The sequence below is a fragment of the Notamacropus eugenii genome, chromosome 5 (assembly GCF_028372415.1).
Source record: "Notamacropus eugenii isolate mMacEug1 chromosome 5, mMacEug1.pri_v2, whole genome shotgun sequence".
Classification (NCBI taxonomy): Eukaryota; Metazoa; Chordata; class Mammalia; order Diprotodontia; family Macropodidae; genus Notamacropus; species Notamacropus eugenii.
This window is the reverse complement of record NC_092876.1, coordinates 418,843,193-418,863,993: the sequence shown is the minus strand read 5'-3', so window position 1 is coordinate 418,863,993 and position 20,801 is coordinate 418,843,193. Positions and strand designations below refer to the sequence as shown.

The 20,801-nt window shown below is 38.8% G+C and overlaps 1 protein-coding gene across 4 annotated transcripts in view; it reads left to right on the top strand.

Moving 5' to 3' along the window:
• The first annotated feature begins 204 nt into the window (after positions 1-204).
• The window catches only part of APP (amyloid beta precursor protein), a 174,443-nt gene continuing 153,846 nt past the window's right edge, over positions 205-20,801 (top strand). For 3 of the 4 annotated variants that reach the window (XM_072614925.1, XM_072614923.1, XM_072614922.1), the window contains exon 1: positions 209-487. In XM_072614925.1, coding sequence (XP_072471026.1) covers positions 431-487 — 57 coding nt within the window. In that variant the 5' untranslated portion in view covers positions 209-430. Of the gene's footprint in view, positions 488-20,801 lie in introns of all 4 variants that reach the window. The other variant, XM_072614921.1, reaches the window with a different exon arrangement.

Sequence of the window (20,801 nt, the reverse complement as noted above, 5' to 3'; positions counted from 1 at the left end):
CAGCCGCTGTTCTTTCCGCATCCACCTGCGGGGCTCAGGTGAGCTGCCGAGGCTTGGGGAGGAGGGCTGAGGGGAAGGGAAGGACTGCGAGCCGAGAGCAGCCCTCGGCAGGGCCGGCGCCGTTACCCCGCGGCTCCGCTAGGGGTCCCTCGCCCCCCCGCCCCCCCAGCATCCACGCCGCTCGGGATCGCCCGAATCAGGTGACTCGTCTCCCGGAGCCCGGCTGGAGCAGCTGCTTCTGCTCAGTTTCCTGAGCAGCCGCGAGCCAGACGAGGCAGGGCGGGAGGCGGCGAGGCAGCGGGGGCGGCGGCGGCGATCGCGGCGGTGGAGGAAGAGGAGGCGGCGGAGGAAGAGGACTAGCGCAGCTGCCGCCGCAGTGGCCGCAGGAAGCCCCGAGCAGCCGGAGGCCGTCTCCCAGCGCAGGGTCGGGATGCTGCCTCCCTGGGTGCCGCTGCTGCTGCTGTCCTGGACGGCCGGAGCCCTGGAGGTGGGTGCGCGGGGCCCCGCGGCCCGGGGAGGAGCCGGGCGGGGAAGCGGGGCGGGACGGCCCTGCGGCCGGGCTTTGTCTGTGCCCTGTCCAGCCTGCGGCTCCCGGGCCCCGCGGCGGGCAGGTGTCTCCCCTCGGCCCGGCCGCTGTTGCCCCTTCCCCACCTCCTCCCACCTGACCCCCAAATGACGGCCTCCTTGGAGGCAGCGTGTCAGCCAGGCGGAGCCTCCGAGACCGTCGGGACAATGACTGGACGGATGCGGAGGGCCAGCCCTTGGGGGAGCCCAGGCTGGGACCCGAGTGCGCGCATGTGGAGGTGGCCCGGCGCTGGGGGAGGGAGGGGAAGGAAGAGGGGGCACCGGGGGGGTCTGCTGCCAGCGCTAACGCGCCCTCGGAGGGCGGTTGGCCAGTTTTCCAGTCTTCCCCCCAGTCTCTTATGCACGTTGATGGAGAACCCCCCCCTTCCCCCTCCACCACACCTTTCCAGAGCCCCGACATGTCGCTGGGTGGTTTTCCCCCTTCCCTGAAACAAAAGCAGAAGCCCAGCCGCCCTTCCCTTCCTTCCCCGGGCTCCTCCATTTGTCCGGAAGGCTGTGGGCAGAGCTGCGGCTTTCCTGTGTCCGCTTTGGGGACACGGCTGGGGGGGAGCCTGGGTGACTTCTCCTTCCTCCTCCTCCTCCTCCTCCTCCTCCTCCTCCTCCTCCTCCTCCTCCTCCTCCTCCTCCTCCTCCTCCTCCTGCCGTGGCCTTCTGCGTGGTCTGGGGGGGCTCTGGAATAGCCCGTGTCCTTAAGATTAAATACAAGGGGAACCAAGCAGGGTGTGTTTAAAAAGAGGAGGAAGAGGAATGGCCAGGGTGGCCGGCTATAAATGGGCTGTTTACTCCTGGTCTAGGAAAAGAGAGGCTGGCGGGGGACAGATCAGCCCTCGGCCCGGGGTGGGGTGCGGGCGGGCCTGCTGGTTGACCCTCGGGCGGTATTGGGAGAGGATTTCCTCTTCCACCTTGTTTCCGAAGATGCAGGAGCCAGGGCTGCATTGGGCGAAGATTCTGATGAAGATGGCGTCTCTGCAGTGCAGCAAAGGAGAGCTGTGAGGAACGCAGCATCCTGGTGAAGTGCAGCCATCGCTAGGTGTTGAGCAGATTCTCCTCCTTTACATTCATTTCCAAGCCTTCGGTGAATGCCTCATGCCAAAAATGAAGTATTTTTTCTTTTTGTCTGAAAGCCTTAAATCCTCTTTGGGTGTTTATATTGCCTGGAGGCGTAAATGATCATCACTTGGGTTCCAATTCCATACTTGGCAATTTGTCTCTTGCCTCCACCCTCATCATCCACTCCCCTCCCCCCCATTATGATAATTAAAACGACCAAAAAAAATCTAAATAATTGGGGGGTTTTTGTGACCCCAAAGAGGAGATATATAGGATAATGTAACATCACAATTTTTAAAAACTTGCTAGTTTTGTAAAGGTCATAGAACTTTCTCTGGGTTTTACCTTCCAGAGTCCAAAATCCTTCCAAATCTAGTGAAAGAGAGTATTTATGAAAAGATGACCTAAATGTGCCACGTTGTTTTTTTTTTTAATCCATTGGAAAAGAGGACTTTGAAGCAATAGAGTCTAAATGTATTTATAGAATTATCTCATTTTTTTTTTCCATGATGTGATTTCTCCTGTTGATTTCAAAAAGCTCTTGGGAATGAAAATTATTACCTTCTGTATTTTGAAGGTTTTGTTTGGAACTTAATGTGAAAGCAACCCTCCAGAACCTGGATTGTTTTCTTTTTCTGTATAGTGTTTAGGTCATTAAACGGGTACAGCTTGATTCTACAGCATAAGGCCTTTGCTTCTATTTCGGTTCTTTCTGCTAGCCTTTTAACCATTTGACTGCTTGTCTACACTTCATCCAGAGAACAGGCCTGAAAAGTTAGAATGAGATTCTTTTTGATTTTGATGAAAACATTTTGATGTTTTCAGTTCTAATTGTATTAAGAAATTGTCTGCAAATTAATCAGTGCTTATATTGGCCTTAAATGTAGGTGTTCCTTAATACTCTATTATGTTCTCATTCTAGGCTATGCTCCTTGATGATCTAATTAACTCTCATCTATCATCTTTGTGTAGATGACAAATAAATATGTATATTCAGCCCAAATTCCTTTTCTGAATGGCAGTCTTGTATTACCAACTTACTGTTGAACATCTCCCTCTGGATGTCCTATAGGTATCTTAGACTTAATATATCCAAAATGGATTTCATTATGTTTTCCCCCTAAACTTATCACTCCTCCAAATTTTCCGCATGGCACAACCGTGATTTTAACCAGATTAGCAAGCTTGGAGTTCCATATTTAATCAGTTGCCAAATTTTGTGAAGATCCTGAATCCACACTATCCCTTGCATTTATGCCCCTTCCTCCGTTCACACCACAGCCACTCTAGTTTGGGCCTTCGTCACCTCTTTGCCTGACCTATTACAGTAATCTCCTAAGTGGTCTCCCTGACTCCAGACTCTTCCTTCTCCAGTCCATTGTCCACAAGCTGCCAAATTGATACTTCTGAGACATATCCAGTCGTGTCACTGTGTACTCCCCCTACTCGGAAATCTTCTTTTGCTTCTATAATAAATTATAAGTTCTTTGCCTGACATTTAGGCCCTCCACAATCTGGCTTCCACCTATCTTTTAAATTTTATTTTATGTTACCCTGTTTATATAATCTCTGTCCCAGTCTAACTGGCCTGCTAGCCATTCCTCATGCATAACCATTTCTGTGGCTTTCCTTCCTCGTCTTCTTTCGAGAAGGTATAGCTCAGCTGCAGCTACTTAGGAGACTTTTCCTTCTCGCCCTTTCCCCCTCCTCACAGAGTTACTAGTGTTTTAACTCCTTTTAAAATTACTTCATATTTATTTAGGGACTGTTATGGGTCAATCACTGCCTTAGTTTAGCTTTGATGTGGACACAAAATGAGGCCCTGCTATGTAGGTCATTCAACTGTTAATAATAGGACTAGCTTGAATCAGGATGACCCATGTCATGGCACTTATAGAATATCACACCCCTGAAATATAATTTATATGTATTCAAAATGTCAGCCAGGTGGCACAGTGGATCAGCACAGAAGAGTGTTAGACTTAAGAGTCAGGAAGTCCTAGAGTTTAAATTTTGACCTTAGCAGGGTAGGGTCTCACATAGGTTTGGGACATTTGCCAAGTCTGAATGACCCAGTCCCCAAGTACCTAGAAATCATGTCAATATAGCCAGAGGTTATTATCCCTCCACCCCCAGTCCAGCTCTGTTGCCTTTTCAGAAAAAAAATAACCGAACCCTTGTTGGGGTGGGGGAGGGAAACAGAAGAAACTCTGGGAAGTATTGGTTATATCAGATACCATCAGGGTAAAATCGGTACTATTCCAAACTGAAATTTCTTGGACTATGATCCTGTCATATCTGTTGGTTGTGAAATAGATAACAGCTGAATTGAATTAATCTTCTGAATGGTTTTATAATAAGCAGTATTAAGTGTTATGGAAAGGGTGGGGAGTCATGAAAACTGAGTTCTAATGTATGCTCTGTGTTCATCCAACATATCTTAGTTATCTGCTAAAATCAAAGCTAAAATAGAAGAGAGTTTATGATCCAGTGGGGTCCACTAATTAGCTTGTGTCCTTAATGAAGTTCTTTCACCTTTTTAGTCTTCAGTTTCATCATCTGTAAGTATGAGAAAGTTTCAGGGGTGGGGAACCTTTGGCCTTGAACCCACAAGTGGCCTTCTTGGTCCTTGGGTGTGGCCTTTTGACTGAATCCAAGTTTTATAGAACAAATCCTTTTATTAAAGGGATTTGTTCTATGAAGTTTGGATTCAGACGTCCGCACTTGAGGACCTAAAGGGCCATACGTTCCCTGCCTCTGGACTAGGTGGATGTTCTGAGTTCCCTTCCTACTCTAAAACATTTGGAGAGGATTCTCTCTCTTGCTTTATTTACTTTTTATCAGATTCTCTATTTCACTCAAGCTTAATGAACATAGGTATAAAAACATAAGAGACAGTCGTGGTTGCAGTTAAGGAAGGTAGCTTTTGTGTACACGTACTTGCCAGTTTAGCTTCTCTCCACAAAATGATTACACAGAGGTCCATTGCATAAATGAATAGTGAATAAATCCATTTATCCAAGCAAACAGATATCAGATAAGTCATACAGATTGTAATATGCCAGAAATAAAACATCAGTAAATGAGTTCTTTGGCTGCAATCAAATTTAAATCTCTCATCTTAAACCAAGAGAGAGAGAGCCTAGTCTCATCCAAGTGAGAAGTCCATTTTAGTGTATAGGGAGGCAAGCTGGAAATCAAGGACATGTTGAACTGCTGGTTTCCCCTCCGTGTCTGCAGCTTTTCTCTCCACAAATCTCTCTCAAAGTGTTTCTGGATTTATATGCATTTTTCCTTGAAGAAGCTCTGGCACCACTTTTATTTTTTACACAGGTCCACAGTCTTTTCTCATTCTTTCCATCATTCAGGAGTTTTGGCTCCTTCCCCATATGTTTGAATGCAGAACATCTTAAACCCAGTTACTTTAGGATATTTTTTAGTTGATAACATCATTACTACTTAAGAATATTTTCACAATTTTTTAGTGGTCTGATCTTTGCACGTTAATCATTCCAAGAGAACCCAGTTATTTAAGTCTTATGCCTTAAGTTCTCTTCTCAGAGAGAATTATGTGCCATATTCTCCAAAGATGGTAAATATTATCATGCTCGATTATGGAAATTGAGAAATTCTTTTTCAGCCATGAAGCAGTGGTAGTAGAAGAGATCTGTCTTGGGGAAAAATCCTTTTGTTTGATAGTGGTAATTTGTGGGTTAGGCAGAGAGGTTGATTTGATCCATTGCATCTCTGAGACGCCCCTTTTTGGAATAGAACTTGATTAAATTTTTAAAAGAAAAGCAACATTTAGAAAAAGGTCTGATAAAAGAATATTAAAGCACCTTTAGTTAAAAGTTTGAAATTTTTGAGGGGTAACATATTGCACTGGAAATACAACTATACTTGGAACCAAGTGATACATAGGTTCAGATCGTGAGACTGGTACTTAACTTCCTGTAATAGACCCTTGCTAGTCCCTTCTACCTCCTAATCTTTCTTTCTTTAACATTTCTCTGGCTGTTGGGGGATGGAAAGGGTGTTTTTCATAAAAATACAAACTCGCTATTAGGAGATGTTAAATTAGGATGCATGGGAAGTTAAATATGGTTCATGTAGATAACCATACCAAACTTTTAGATTTTTTTTAAACCATTGCAACAAACTCATTTGGTTAAGTAGTTTTTACTTCTTACAGATTTTATATGGGGACTGAACTTGTGATTTCTTAGGTGTAGTCACCTTTGAGTGAGGAGCTTCTTGTACCAGTGCAGGTCTCTAACTTCTCTGTGAGTTGTAATTGTAGTGTAGCTTGCTTGGGGCACTGGGAGGTTAAGTAATTTGCCCAGGCTAACATATCTGGTATGTGGTAGAGGCATAATTTAAGCATAGGTCTTTCTGGCTTCTGGGTGGAACAGTCTACGTCACCTTGTGAAGATAACATGAGAATGTTTGTGAAGTGCTTTTCTCATCTTAAATTGCCTTCTTTATATAAATACTAGCCATCATTATTTATTTACCATTATTATTCACAGCCAACCCCATCTATGCTATTCTGCCTCTAGAGGCACTAAATAAAGAATAAGTAATGTGGTGTCTACCTTTTCTGGGTTAAGTGTGATGCCCCAGAAGAGATATTTAATTCATTGACAAGTTGATTTTTCTTAGAAAGGATAATTATATCATCTTCTTTAGAGACTTACACTTAACAATACATTTTTAAACTATTAAAATCTTTTAAATATGGTTTTTTTCATTATGGCTATAAATATCTTTTGATCATGATGAAGCTATGCAGAATATTTTGATGTAACTTTTAGCAGCTATTCAGCATTTCTTTTAGTATCTGTTATTTGGCATAGCAGTTTGACACATTTTATTATTCAGTTGTTTACTTAGGGACCCCCAGTCTTAGTTATGGGATTAATTCTCAAGGCAGCTTTTCTTAGATCCATTAGTATTCTCCACTGAAACTAGGTTTCTTCTTGTTTCTAACTGATTCCATTTTAAGTGTAGTTCATCATTGCTTTTCCTTTATAATTTAATCTAAAGACTTGTTTTTGTGTCATAAAGGAATTACCAGGTCCTGCAGCATTTTAATAATTAATTTGAGACTGGAGTTTAGGGAAATGTGTGTGTATAAACATATACACATATATGTATATATGATAAATATTAAATTGTAATATATAAGATTTCATTTTAAATTATTACCACTTTGGGGGAATGGCTCTTATGTATGTATATATGTATACATATATATGTATAAGTTCCCTATATATTTTAGATCTCAGAACCTTTTCTGAGATATTTAATATAACTTTTTTCATATGTTCCATTCTTTTCCTAGCTACATTGATTTTATTTATGCCACAACTTTTCAGTTTCATATAATGACAATTATAAGAACTCTACTCTTTTTGATATATAGGAAGGGTACCTGATTTATTTTTCTTCTAACTTCCTTGATGATGCAACCTTTAATTTCAGGTGGTGTAATTGTTTTGAATTTATGGTAGTAAATGTTATGATATTGACCTAAACCTAATTTCTGCCAAACTGTTTTCCAGTTTTTCACATAGTTTTTCTTAAATGAGAAATCCTTCACTAAGCAATTTGTGTTCCCATGTTTATAAAAACTGGACTATTAAATTCAGTTATTTCTGATTCTAACTTTTCTATCTGTTCTGCTAATCTAAATTTATTTTTTAATGGTTCCAAATAGTTTTGATGATACTGTTTTATAGTATAATTTGAAATCTGGTAGTGCTTGTGATTCTCCCTATTTTCTTCATTTCGCTTGAGATTTTATCCCTTTGGTTTTTCCAAGAAACAATTTTTATGGCTCTCAAATATTTGCTTGGTGTTTTGATATAACACTGTACATATAAATTATCATTTGCAGTTTGAATTGTTGGAGGGAATTCAATGGATTGAAAAGATCATAGATACATTTGAGTATGATTTTCATTAAATTTATGCCTTACCCCTCCCCCCCAACTGTGGCCAAGTAATGTCCCTTTAATCATGCGAATCATTCTTTGCTTCGGTAAAGAGTGTTTTGTAATTTTGACTCCCAGATATTTTATACACGTTAGAATTATTTTAAATAAAAGTTGCTTCTGTCTTTTCCTCCAGATATCACCATATATAGAAAATGTATAGTTATAATATATAGAAATTATTTAGGGCTGGGCATTGCTGGCTTATTGGCAAATGTATAGGGAAAATATTTAGAACCAATTAGAAAGGAAGGCATTTCCATGTCAACAAAAACTGGAAACCCGATTAACCAACCAAAATAGATCAAATCAGCCAGTATTTATGAAGCTCTTACTTTGTATGTGGGCTTTATGCCAAAGTCCTGTCCCAGAATAGTTTCTGGAGTTGGGAGTAGGACAAAGGACTACACCCCCACCCCCTCTCCCCCCAACTCTCTCTCACTTCTTCCTCTTAGAATATCTAGTTTCTTTCAAGGTTTAATTCACTCACTGTCTTCTACAGGAAGCCTTTCTTTATCCTTCTAGCTACTAGTACCTGCCTCATCCAAAACCTTTCCTGGTGTCCCTTAATGTTAGTGCCTTTCCTGGGGCCTATATGAATTACTCCCTATTTTTTGTACATAATTGTTTATATGTTCTCTCTCCATTACATTGGGAGCTCCTTTTGGCTGTTTTTGCGTAGCACTGTGCTTGGCACAAAGTAAGGACTTAATAAATGCTTGTTGATTTGATTTGTTTGATTCACTGGTTCCCCAGTCCTCTTTTCCTTGACATGGAAGTTTCTTCCTTTCTAATTGATTTTGAGTGTTTTCCTGCATCGTAGTTTATTTTCCATTTCCTTTGCATGAATAAACAGAGTTAGTAACCCTTGCTTCATGTGGAACGTGGGAAGTGAAACCCTAGTCACTGCAATGGGATACCAGGTTGGGCCTCCCTACAACCAGAATGTTACGCACAAATTTGTAAGGTGATTTAGGCTGTGTAGGCCTAGTACCCAGTATGGATTTCAGATTTGGGAGGCTGTATGGGAATTTCCAATATTATAGTTCTTGTGTGGAGTTTTTTTGTTGTCTTAATCTGTTGCGGATTCTGCTTTAATCACTTTATATTTTGGTACATGACTTCTTTTTCTGGGGTCTTTGATTTAGAGAGATTTGAGGAAAACACTCCCATATTGCTTGTCACATGAGTTGGTAAATTGTTTTTTCAAATGCTTTGTAAACTTGAAAGCACCATATTAATGTCAGTTATTTTTATTGTTAATTAATAAAAATGAAGTTATATATACAAACAAGAATAAAGATATAAATGAAACTAGACATTTCCTTTGCCTAGTTGACTTTTTAAAAAAATTTCATATTAACCTTAATCAGATAGTATCAACAAGTTTTTTGCTTTCCTTCTGAACATTTTTTTCTATTTCTATAATTTTCTGGATCTTGTTAATTTACATGTGAGAGGTTGATGGTGGTGCCACCCCTGATCAACTGAATCTTCTAGGTAAAAGTGACAGTGAATGGTTGTATGTATAGGCTTTGAAGAACTTGATACTTTGAGTGATTCACATCCCAAGAATCCTGTTTACAGATTTTGAAAGGTCTGAAATTGTGGCCTATTCATAGCTTATAAAAGAAGTTTAAAGAATGGTTTACATTTCTTTGTTTCTTGAGATGTAAAGAAGCTGCGCAAAACAATAGAGTTGTTAGCTTTGACTGGCTGGACTATTAGCCATACTCCATTGACATTTAAGTAGCTAGACCATCTAGAAGTTAGTTATTTCTGGTTATGGAGTTGCCTGGCATTTCAGAAGAACTCAGCTCTTGGGGGGAAAGGATTGATTCTTTACCTTTACCTTTGTGCCTCTGTTGGAGTACAAATTTTTCTTTCCTCCATAGCTCTCTCCTCTTTTCCCTCATCTACCATTGGCAATGGCATCTTGCAATAAAGCAGCTCACCCAGTGAAGCAATGAACCCTACAGAGAGCAGACTGATAGAGAGGGTCTAGTTGCTGCGTTGAGTTGTCAGGTCAAGGATTTGAATAGCAGAGCAGATCAGGGCCAGGGAGCCTAGATGGGCAACCTGCCCAACACAGATGTGGTGCATGGCCAAGGGGGGTGGAAGTGGGACGTAGGGATACAGCATGAGGCTCGCTCAAGAAGGAAAAGGACAGCAGGGCCCTACAGGCCTGGAGGTGTGAGTTGCCTTGGCCATCTGAATTCTTTGCATGTATACCCAATGTCACTCTTTTGCTGATGCATTGTGTTTGTTGAAAGTTCACAAGTTTATGGAAGTTATGGGTTATTGCTACTATTCATGGTATGCCATTTTGTTAAATGCCTTTATTCTGACTTATTGTATCAGTAGGCCATTAAAATATAAATATGTTGAGGATACCTTGAACCCAGGATAGCTGCTTTCTGGTGGACCTAACTTTTGAATGCAAGTTGGGGGAAGTAATACAGAAGGGATGTTCTGTACCTAGGTAGCCTCAGTGTTAATGTTCAAATTCTGCTTACTCTGCTGCTTTACTTCCTATCCTATAGCATCCCATATTTTTTAAAATTCTTTCTATGTCATTTCTTATGGTGTAGTGAAATTCATTTTGTTTAGCCGTTCTTGAGTTGTTGGATATAGGGGTGGTTTCTAGTTTTTGTTTTTGTTTTTACAAATAGTGCTATTATGAGTACTTGTATACAGATGAGACTTTTTTCCTGTCTGTAGTGCCCATTATACATGAGACACTGTATCTGATGTAGTTCTTGCCTTTAAAGATCCTGAATTCTGTAAGAGAAGAGGACCCATACATATTTTAAATATATACAAAATACAGTGCAAAGTAATTTTGGTGAAGAAGGCACTAGAGGCTGGAGGGATCAGTAAAGGCTTCATGTAGAAGATGATACTTGAACTCTTTCCCCCACCCATTTTTTTAAAAATAAGTTTTTATTAACATTTTCTCTTTTTTTATTTCACCATAGTATACAATGTATCGCTTTTTCTCTTAGAGCTATATGACAAATAGTATTTTTTGGAGAGGGAGAAAAAAGTCAACAAAACTTACTAATACAGTGAAAAAGTCCAAAAATGTGCAATATGTAACACCTGTGGATCTCCCCACTTCTTTGAAAGGGTGGGTTGAAAGTGTTTTCCCATATTCTTCATTCTGAGTTCTGTTTATAATTTTGTTACATTTACTTTTGATTTGGGGATATTATTTCCATTTCCATTTTTGTAGTTACTCTTTATTTTGTTTTCTTGGCTCTATCACTCTGCATCAGTTCATACAGATCTTTACATGCTTCTCTGTGTTCCATTATATTAGTAGTAGTATTCCATTATTTTCATGTACCACAGTTTATTTAGCCATTCCCAGGTGATGAGCATCTACTTTGGTTCTAGTTCTTAGCTATCACGAAATATGCTGTTATAAGTATTTTGAAGGACATGGAGACTTTGTTCTTAGTGATGACTTGCTTGGGGTATAAGCCTGATTCAAACACCGGGTTATTGAGTTCTATTATTTCTGAATCTCCTTTGTCTAGTCCATTCCTTAGATGTCTCTCTGTTCTTTAACTAATACCAGACGATTTTGATAATTACTGTTTCATAATATAGTTTTAAGTCTGAAAGTACCAGTTCCCCTTTGTCCCTCCTTTCCATCATTTCCCTTAATATCATAGATCTTTTGTTTTTACAAATGAATCTTATTTTATCAAACAGTAAGCGATCACCTTGATAATTTGATGGCAAAGCATTAAAAGTACGTATCAGTTTTGGTAGTAGTGTCATTTTTGTTATATTACATTATATTATTATATTGTATCATGACCTAGCTATCGGCACTGAGTATTCCTCCCGCTATTGAGCTGGTTCTTTCTTTTTTTAAGGAGTACGTTGTAATTGAATCTATGTAAGTCTTTCTTGTACCTTGGGAGGCTGCTGCACAGACATTTTGTTCATTCTGTAGGTATTTGGAATGGAGTTTCCACTTCTGTTATTGCTTTTTGTGTTTATTATTATCTAGAATTGCTGTTGATTTTTGAAGATTTATTTTGTGCCTGCGACTTTGTTGAATCTGTTGTCTCAGTATCTTTTCTGATTCCCTGGGATTTTCCAAGTAAGCCGACATTTTATCAGCACACAGGGATAGTTTTCTTTCCTCTTTGCCTGTATGACTTTGGTTACTTTCTATTGTCTATTGCATTTCCAGCGCTGTATAAAATAATAGGAGGGGAAAATGGACATCTTGCTTCACTCTTGTATTTATTAGGAAATATTCTAGTGTATCCCCATTGCATATGGTTCTTGCTTTTGATTTTAGATAAGTGCTTTTTAATGATATTTTTAAAAGGCAGAAAAGAGGAATTAAGATGCCTCTTAATGAAGGTGAAAGAGGAGTGTGTAAAAACTGGTTGGTAGCTTAACATAAGAAAAAGCAAACCCAAGATCTTGGCAGCTGGTCCCCTCACTTTCTGACGAACAGAGGGAGAAGAAATGGAAACAGTATCAGACTTTATGTTCTTGGGCTCAAAGATCACAACATATGGTGAACATAGGCATGAAATTAAAAGATGCTTGCCCTTTGGAAGTAAAGCTATGGTAAATCTGGATAGCATAATAAAAAGCAGAGAAATCACCTTGTTGGCAAAGGTCTGTATAGTCAGAGGTACAGTTTTTCTAGTAGCAATATGTGGGCTGTGAGAGTTGGACTTTAAGGAAAGTCGAGTGTCACAAAATCTATGGTTTTGAATTTGTGGTTCTAGAAAAGACTTTTGAGAGCCCCTTGGACAGCAAGGAGATCAAATTAGTCAATACTTAAATTAAGTCAGGCAAGTTACTGGAAGGTTAAATTTTGAAACTTAAATAATGAGCAGATGTGACTCATTGGAAAAGACCCTGGTGTTGGGAAAGATTGAAAGCAAAAGGAAAATGGGATGGCAAGAGGGTGAGAAGGGTAGTGTCATGGAAAGGATGAACATGAACTGGGGCAGACTTGAGAGATAGTGGAGGATAGAAGGGCTTGGCATGCTATGGTCCATGGAGTCTCAAGGAGTGAGACACAACTGAACAACATTATGCCATTACTTTTAAAAAGTTTTTTAGCATAGAAGAGTTTTGTCCTTTGTCATAGACTTTTTCTTGCATCTATTGAGATGATCATGTGGTTTTAGATGTTTTGTTTTTTTATGTAATTAATTATGTTGATTGTTTTCCTAATGTTGAAACATCCTTGCATCTCTCATATAAATTCCTCTTGATCGTAATGAATGATTTTATGGATAAATTGTTATAATCTCTTTTACAGATTTTTGTTTAAAACTGAGTCAGTGTTCATCAAATTGGTCTATCGTTTTCTTTCCATGTTTTATCTTTTCCTGGTTTAGGTATTAGAACTCTATTTGTCTTACAAAAGGATTCTTTCTGGTAGGGTGTTTTCTTTCTCAGTATATGAGAATAATTCTTGAAGTATAGGTACTATCTGTTTTTTCAAAGTTTGGTAAAATTATCCTATGAATGGATCAGGATCAGAAGTTGTTGTTACTGTTGTTTTTACTTCCCCTTTGGTAGTTCATTTGCAGTTAGATATCTGTTTCTTTTTTTGAGATTGGAGTATTTAAGATCTTTATTTGACCTTCTGATAGTTTGAGCATTTTATATTTTTGAAATTATTTCTCAATATGTCCTTAGCTTTGTGAGCGTATAAGGGTATATAATATATTCTGAGTATTCTTTTTATTTCTTCTAATTTTACTGTGATTTCACTTTACTCATTTGTTATTCTATTCGATTTTCTGCCATTATCTTTTAAGTCAGATTCACTAAGGGAGTTAATTTTATTCATCTTTTCAAAGAACCAACTTTTAATTTTATTTGTTATTTCTATGGGTTTTCCCCCCAATTTTTCTATTTCCATTTCAATTTTAATAACTCCTATTTTTTGTATATTTTAGGTTTATTTTCTGATTTTTAGAAATGCATATTCAGTTCATTAATCCTCTCCTTTTCTATTTTGTTAATTTATGATTGTAAGGATTTGATTTTTGCATCTAAGCAATTTTTTTGCGTTGTTCCATCATTATCATTTTCTTTTTCACAGTTATTGTTTCTATGATTCATCCTTTGACCCCTCTCATTATTTAAGATGTCATTGTTAAGTCTACATTTGGATCTGTATCTTTTGTTGTCTCTGAACCAATTTCTATTCTTATCTCATTAAGGTCTGTTAAGGTTGTATTAAATATATTTTCTGCCTTTATATCTGTTTACAATATCTCTCTGTAATAGTGTATGGTCAATTTTTGGAAAAATTCCTTCTAATTCATAGAAGTATGCAGTGTGTGTGTGTGTGTGTGTGTGTGTGTGTGTGTGTGTGTGTGTGTGTGTACTGTCCCATTTAGAAGATGCCATAAATCTTTTAACTCTAGTATCTACAGAAATTTGCTCAATTTTGTAGTTTCCCTTTTGTTTATCTTTCTGTTAGACTTATCTACTACTGACATAGGGATATTGAAATATCCTGTTACTATTTTTTTTTCTATTTACATCTTCTTGAAGGTCAGATAATGTTTCCTTTATGAAATTGGATGCCAACGCATTTGAAATGTGTTTATTATTGATAGTGGTTTGCTGTCTGTGGTTCCTATTGGCATAATGTAGTTTCCTTGCTTCTCCTTTTTCGTTCTTTAAATGTTTGTTTTTACTTTGTGTGATGGCCTGATGGCAGTTCCTCCATTTTTGGATTCACTTGATGCATACAAAAAATTTTTCTATCCCTTCAGTTTTCATTTGTGTATATCTTTGTTTTTTAAATGTATTTCTTATAAACTATAGATTATAGGATTTTGTTTTCTAAGCAATCTTTCACATTTTATTGGATTATTTAATCCATTTATATTTAAAGTTATATTAGATTTATATTTACCTCTATCTCTACTCTTATTTTGAGTTAAAATTGTTTTTCCTTCTGCTGTAAATCCAGTATCATATTCCTTTGGCTACTTTACTTTCATCTTTTTTAAAGGGATCCAATTTTTACTTCTCTTACCCTCTAATCCCTTCTTCTCATTTGTTACCCTTTTCTTTCAGTTTGGGATTTTCGTTCATTAATTCTCTCCTGATTTTATCTTGTTATATATTTCTTCCCTCTCTTTTATCTTCTCTATTAGTCAAGTAGATTCCCTCTTTCCCTTTCAGCTAGTCCTGTTCATGAGTTTTTAAATTTTTTATTTTTTTACCCCATTCCAAATTGAAATTCTTTCACTGTCTTCATTATCTTCCTTTTCTGTTTACCCTAGACCCTCATTCTGAGTCGTGACTCCTATATTATCTGGTCTCTTTTCACTGTACTCTTCACGTAAAGCTTTGAAGGCATCTATTCTAGACTTCCCCTTCTAGGTGCCTTCTACCACTACCTTGTAGACACCCCATCGATTCCCCTTTTCCATAGTGCTTCACTTCCACAACAATGCCAGTTGTTGCTGGTGTCAGGGAGGATATTGCCCCACTATTTTCCTATATCTTTTCCTGTTGACTTTTTTTCTACATTTGCGAAAAAATCTCCCTGTGTCCATGCTCTCCCATTCCCCCAGGTGCTAGTTGCTTCTAAGGATTCCTACTCCTCCTCTCCTAATGTAAGACAAGTAGAATTTTCATGGATGAAATCCCCCAGGTCTCTTTGAATATAAAATCCTCATTTCCCTCACTAACCATTTCTCTGGGGGAAAAAAGAACAAAATTTAAGGTATCTGGAAAAAATAACTGATCTGGAAAACAGATTAAGAACCATTTAAGAGTCATTGGACTACCCAAATACCACAAGCATCAAGTCTATACATATTTTAAAACATTTTTTTTAATTGCCTAGATCACTTTGGAAATAGAGGGCAAGGAAAAACAGAGAATCTACCTGTCATGTCCTGAAAGAAAGCCCAAAATGAAAGCTTCTGGAATACTATATCCAAAATCCGGTGTTTCCAGGTTAAAAAAAATGCCACCAACCACTGAAAAAGAAAGAATTCAAGTACCAAGGAACCATGGTTAGCATTGCACGTGATTTACCAGCAACTGCAGTAAAGGAATGGAATATGATATTCCAGAAGACAAAAGATATTGACTAATAATCAGTAATAACTTAGTTATAAAGCTGAATGTCATCCTATAAGAGAAAAATGTAGATTGAATGAAACTTTCAAGCATTTGTAATTAAAAAACTGAAGCTGTTTAGAAACTTTGAGTACAAAGACAAATAGTCAAAAGAAACTAAAAGGTAAACATTAGCAAACAATCTTAAGGGACTAAAAAATTATAAACTGCTTAATTTGAATATGGGGAAATTATACGTGTGTCTTCTCAAAGTTGTATCCTAAACAGGGGCCATAAAGGGAATATGATTAGACAGAGGGCCTTGGAGTGGTTGTTACATTCTGATGATCTTAAGGGAAAGGAAGGGACAGAGGATTGTACTAGTTAGAAAAAGGAGATAGAGGACAGGAAAATTGTCTCACATAATTGAGATGTACAGATGGAATTTTACACAAATAGAGAAGAAGGGGTGGAGGGGGAGGGATGTGTCTGACACTTGAATCTTACTCTCTTCTGAACTGATAAAAGGAGGGATGAATGTGTGTGTGTGTGCATATGCACACACACACAAAACCTACATTTGGATACAGAAATACATTTCACTCAAGAGACACAAGAAGGGAAAAGGAAAAAGGAAAGTGAATAATAAGCATGTAAATTAAGCAAAAGGTTAATTTTAAGCAAAACGTAATTAAGGAGGGTATATTTCAAAAAGAATACTTAAAGGAAAAGGTAAATGACTTAGATGGAACAGCTGTTAAACTGTAGTAATTGGGGGCCTCAGTGTGATTCTTGGGGAGGAGAATGAGATAGAGAAAAGATGGCTCTTTAAATTAAAAAAAAAATCTTTAGTCTGAGAGGATTGCAGCTGTTTAGATATCTTGGTGACCATCTTTTCTTCTGTTTTAATATCATCTCAGTTATTTATCTGCTTGTGCTCAAAGATTTTATTTTTAAAACATTTTTCATTTAGAAAAAAAAAATCTATCTCCTTTCCCTTCCACTCTAACAACTCTACCCCCTTTCCACACTGAGACTGAAAGAAAAATAATACTCTGGTTACAAACTTGTGTAATTAAGCAAAACAAAATTTCCCTGTTGGCCATGTCCAAAAAAATATATCTCATTGTTCCCGAGTCCTTTACAGCATGTTTCATCATTGTCCTCTGGCACCACGCTAAACCGTTAGGAAGATCAGAGTTCCTAATTTTTTCAAAGCTGCTTACCATTACATCATATTATTGTCATTTTATAAATTGTTTTCCTGGCTCTCTTCCCTTCATTCTCCATCAGTTCTTTCACTTCTGCATAAAAGTCTTTCCAGATTTCTCTGAAACCATCGCCTTTATTAATTCTTAGAATACAATAGTATTCCATCACATTTATATACTTAGTTCAGCCATTTCCCAGTTTTTGTATTCCCCATTCTTTGCTGCTTCAAAGAGAGCCAATGGTATTTTTATACCTTCTTTTTTTTGTAAATATAAATTAGTTTGTTTTGCTTAGAACTAAACTTTCTCTTAAACTACCCTCTAATTCCCCTTAAATTAGAAAGTAAGTGACAAGGGAATGTTAAACCCATCAAAGATTTCAAGAGAAGGTAATTTAATTAAACACTTTGATCACAAGCAAATAAATCAAGAGGTGACTCCAAAACTGTAAGAAAGAATGAGTGCTAAAATTTAAAAAAAATTAATGTCTCCAAATTAACATAAGACAAGAAATTGAAATAATACACGATAAAACACAAAACCCTTTCTAATAGCGAAAGAATATGAAAAATGAATTCCAGAGACATGAAAGACATTTTTAAAAAGCAGTTAGAGGAGAATACATGATAGCACTGTGGCCTGTCAGCAGAAATAATTAGCAAAAGAGAAGCAAATTGAATTCACAGTGGCAGGTGTTCTAGCAGCAGAGAAAGAAAGATGAAAAATAGTTTAGAAGAAGAGAAGTAAAAAGGCAGTAATACTAATGAATGCATGATCTCTATCCATGTGAAATCCATGAATCTCAAAGACAGTATGTATTAAATTAAAATGACGGTAATAAAACTGTGCTTCTTGTTTGTATTCCCTTATAAACTTCTTTCTGCTATAATGTGTAGATTTCAAATATTTCATTGTTTTTTTAATTTTTTGTATCACTCTCACTAAACAATCTCTCTCCTAAAACTACCCTGTCCCCCCAAAAAGCTATCTTTTAATAAATATAACAAAGTAAAAAGAAATTCATTCATTAGTCATGTGTGAAAGTCTGTCTCCTGTCCTCCCTGTGAAGAGGACAGAAGGATGCTTCAGACGCAGATTTTCTACAAGATGTTCCTGGAACCTTCTAGCTACCAGTGTCTTCTTTCACCAAATTACTGCTCTCTATTGTATAGTTGGTAAGAAAAAAAAATTATTAAAGTGCCTCCTGTGTGCCAGATATTGTGCTAAGCACTAAGGTTGCAAAGAAAGGTAAAAGACAGTCCCTGTCCTTGAGGAGCTATGGGGAGACAACATGCAAATAACTGTACAAAGAAACCATAAATTAGAAATATCCTTAGAGGGAAGACACCAGAATTAAGGGAAGGCTTCCTCTAGGAAGTGTGATTTTATCTGGTACTTGAAGGAAACTGGGGAAGCCAGGAGTCAGAGATGAACAAGAGAAGCATGAATCAGCCAGGGAAAATGTCCAGAGCCAGGAGACTTGTCCAGGGAGACTAGCCAGGATCGTTGGATTGAAAAGGGCATGGAGAAATAGAAGGTGTAAGAAAACTGAATAGGTAGAAAGGGGAACCATGTGATGAATTTTTCCCTCTTCTTCATCTCCTATCACCTCCCTTTGTCTCACATAATGAAATGACCTTACTCCTTACCAAGGCTAACCCGTCTGTTTATTCCAGCAATCCCATCCCAACACTTCCAACAGAGAGTCACCTCCACCTTTGTCATCCCCACTCTTTCACTTATTTTTAATCTCACTCTACTGGCTCATTTCCTACTGCCCACAAACATGCTCATGTCTTACTTATCTTGAAAAAACTCTCACTAGATCCCTGCTAATTTTCATTCTGTATCTCTCCTATTTGTAGTTAAACTTCTTGAAAAGGCCATCGACAATAGGTGCCTCCACTTTCTCTCCACTCACTCTCTTCTTAACCCCTTACAAACTGGCTTCTGACTTTATCATTCCACTGAAACAGCTCTCTCCACAGTGACCAGTGATAGCTTAGTTGCCAAATAAAATGGCCCTTTTCAATCCTTATTCTCCTAGACCTCTCTGTAGCCTTTGACACTGTCGATCACTCTCTCTTTCTTGATAAGTCTCTTCTCTAGGTTTATGGGACACCACCTGGTTCTTGTTTCTCCTTTGTTGGATCTCCTTCCAGTTCATCCCCTTCTGTCCTAAGTTCTCTTCTCTTCTCCCTTTATACTACTTCATCCGGTGATCTCATCAGCGTCCATGAATTTAATTACTGTCTTTATGCTGATGATTCTCAAATCTACTTCTCCTGCCTCAGTCTCTCTGCTGACTGGGACTGGGGGTCTTGAACCCCAAATTGCCATTTCAGACATCTTGAGTTGAATGTTTGGTAGACATCTGAAACAAATTTATTCAAAAGAAAACTCATTATCTTTCCCCCTAAACCCTCCCTCCCTCCTACTTTCTTTATTACTACAGAGGGCAACACCATCCTCCCAGATGCTCAGGCTCACAACCTAGGAGTTATCCTGAATTTCTCACTGTCTCTCACCTCTTCATTTCCAAGCTGTTGCCAAGACCTGCTGGTTTCATTTTTTCAGTATCTTTCTTATAGTGCCCCTTCTCTCCTCTGACACTGCCACCAGTCTTGTGCAGATCCTTATCATCCATCTCACATCTGGATTATTGCAGTGTCTAATGGTGGGTCTGCCTGCTTCAAGTTTCTGCCATCTCCAGTCCATTCTCCATTCAGCCACTAAAGTGATTTTCCTAAAACACAGTTTTGATCATGTAAACCCCCTTGCCCCTCCCTAATAAACTCCAGTGATTTCCTGTTGTCTCCTGGAGCAAATATGGAATATTGTGTTTGGCATTTGAAGCCCTTCTTACCCAGGCTCCCTTGCCACATTCTCTGCAATCCAGTGACATTGAATTACTGGCAGTTCCACTGACAAGACACTCCATTTTTCTCCTCTGGGCATTTTCTTTGACTGTCCTCCATACATGGAACTTTCTCCCTCCTCAACTCCCAACTACTCACCTCCCTGGCTTTTTTTTTCCTAAGATCCCACCTTCTCCAGTTAAGTCTTTCCCAATCACTTTCAATATCAGTGCCTTCACTCTTTTAATTGTTTATCGTGTATATAGCTCATTTTGTATTTATTAGGTTCCAAGTTGTCTCCCCCATTCGATTTTAGATTCCTTGAGGGTGGGGACTGTCTTTTGCCTCTTTTTGTGTGCCCAACACTTAGAATAGTGCTTGACATATAGTAGATAATAAATTGATTGAGGAAAGGCTTTAAATTCCAAACTTAGGATTTTATATTTGATTCTGAAGGTAATAGGGAGCCGTTGGAGTTTATTGAATAAAGGTGTAACATAGTCTATTGCCAGGCCTAGAGGCCTGAGGGCTACCCGAGTCTTACCTTACCTATCGCAGGTCTTCGGCTGGCCAAACCGGATAAACGTATGAGAGAAGAGACTTTCCAGAGTTGAACAAGGGTTAGGCTTTATTCAGGGTCCTGGTTACATGTGCAGGGGGAACTCTTCCTTAGGACAGAGGGAAATCTCCCAAGGAGGCAAAGATCTTACAGTAAGAGAATGAAAGCAGAAGTGGAAGTGGGGAGAGAGGGGAGAGGGAAGAAAGAAGAGAGGAGAGAAGGAAGAGGGGCCTTCTGTCCTGTAAGGGCCCCTCAGCGCTAAGCGTGCCTTCAGGCTTTCCTGACCCTACTTAAGTTCTCCGGCTGCATAGTTTGCACCTGAATACCATGCCTGTTAGACAACAATAGGTGTGCTCAGATCTGGGCCAATCTCGAGGGCGGGGATGCTCTCTCCCAGCACTTTTCTCACGGGAAGAGGCGGGAAGAGGCGGAAATGCACGAGATAGCTCGGTCTCACACC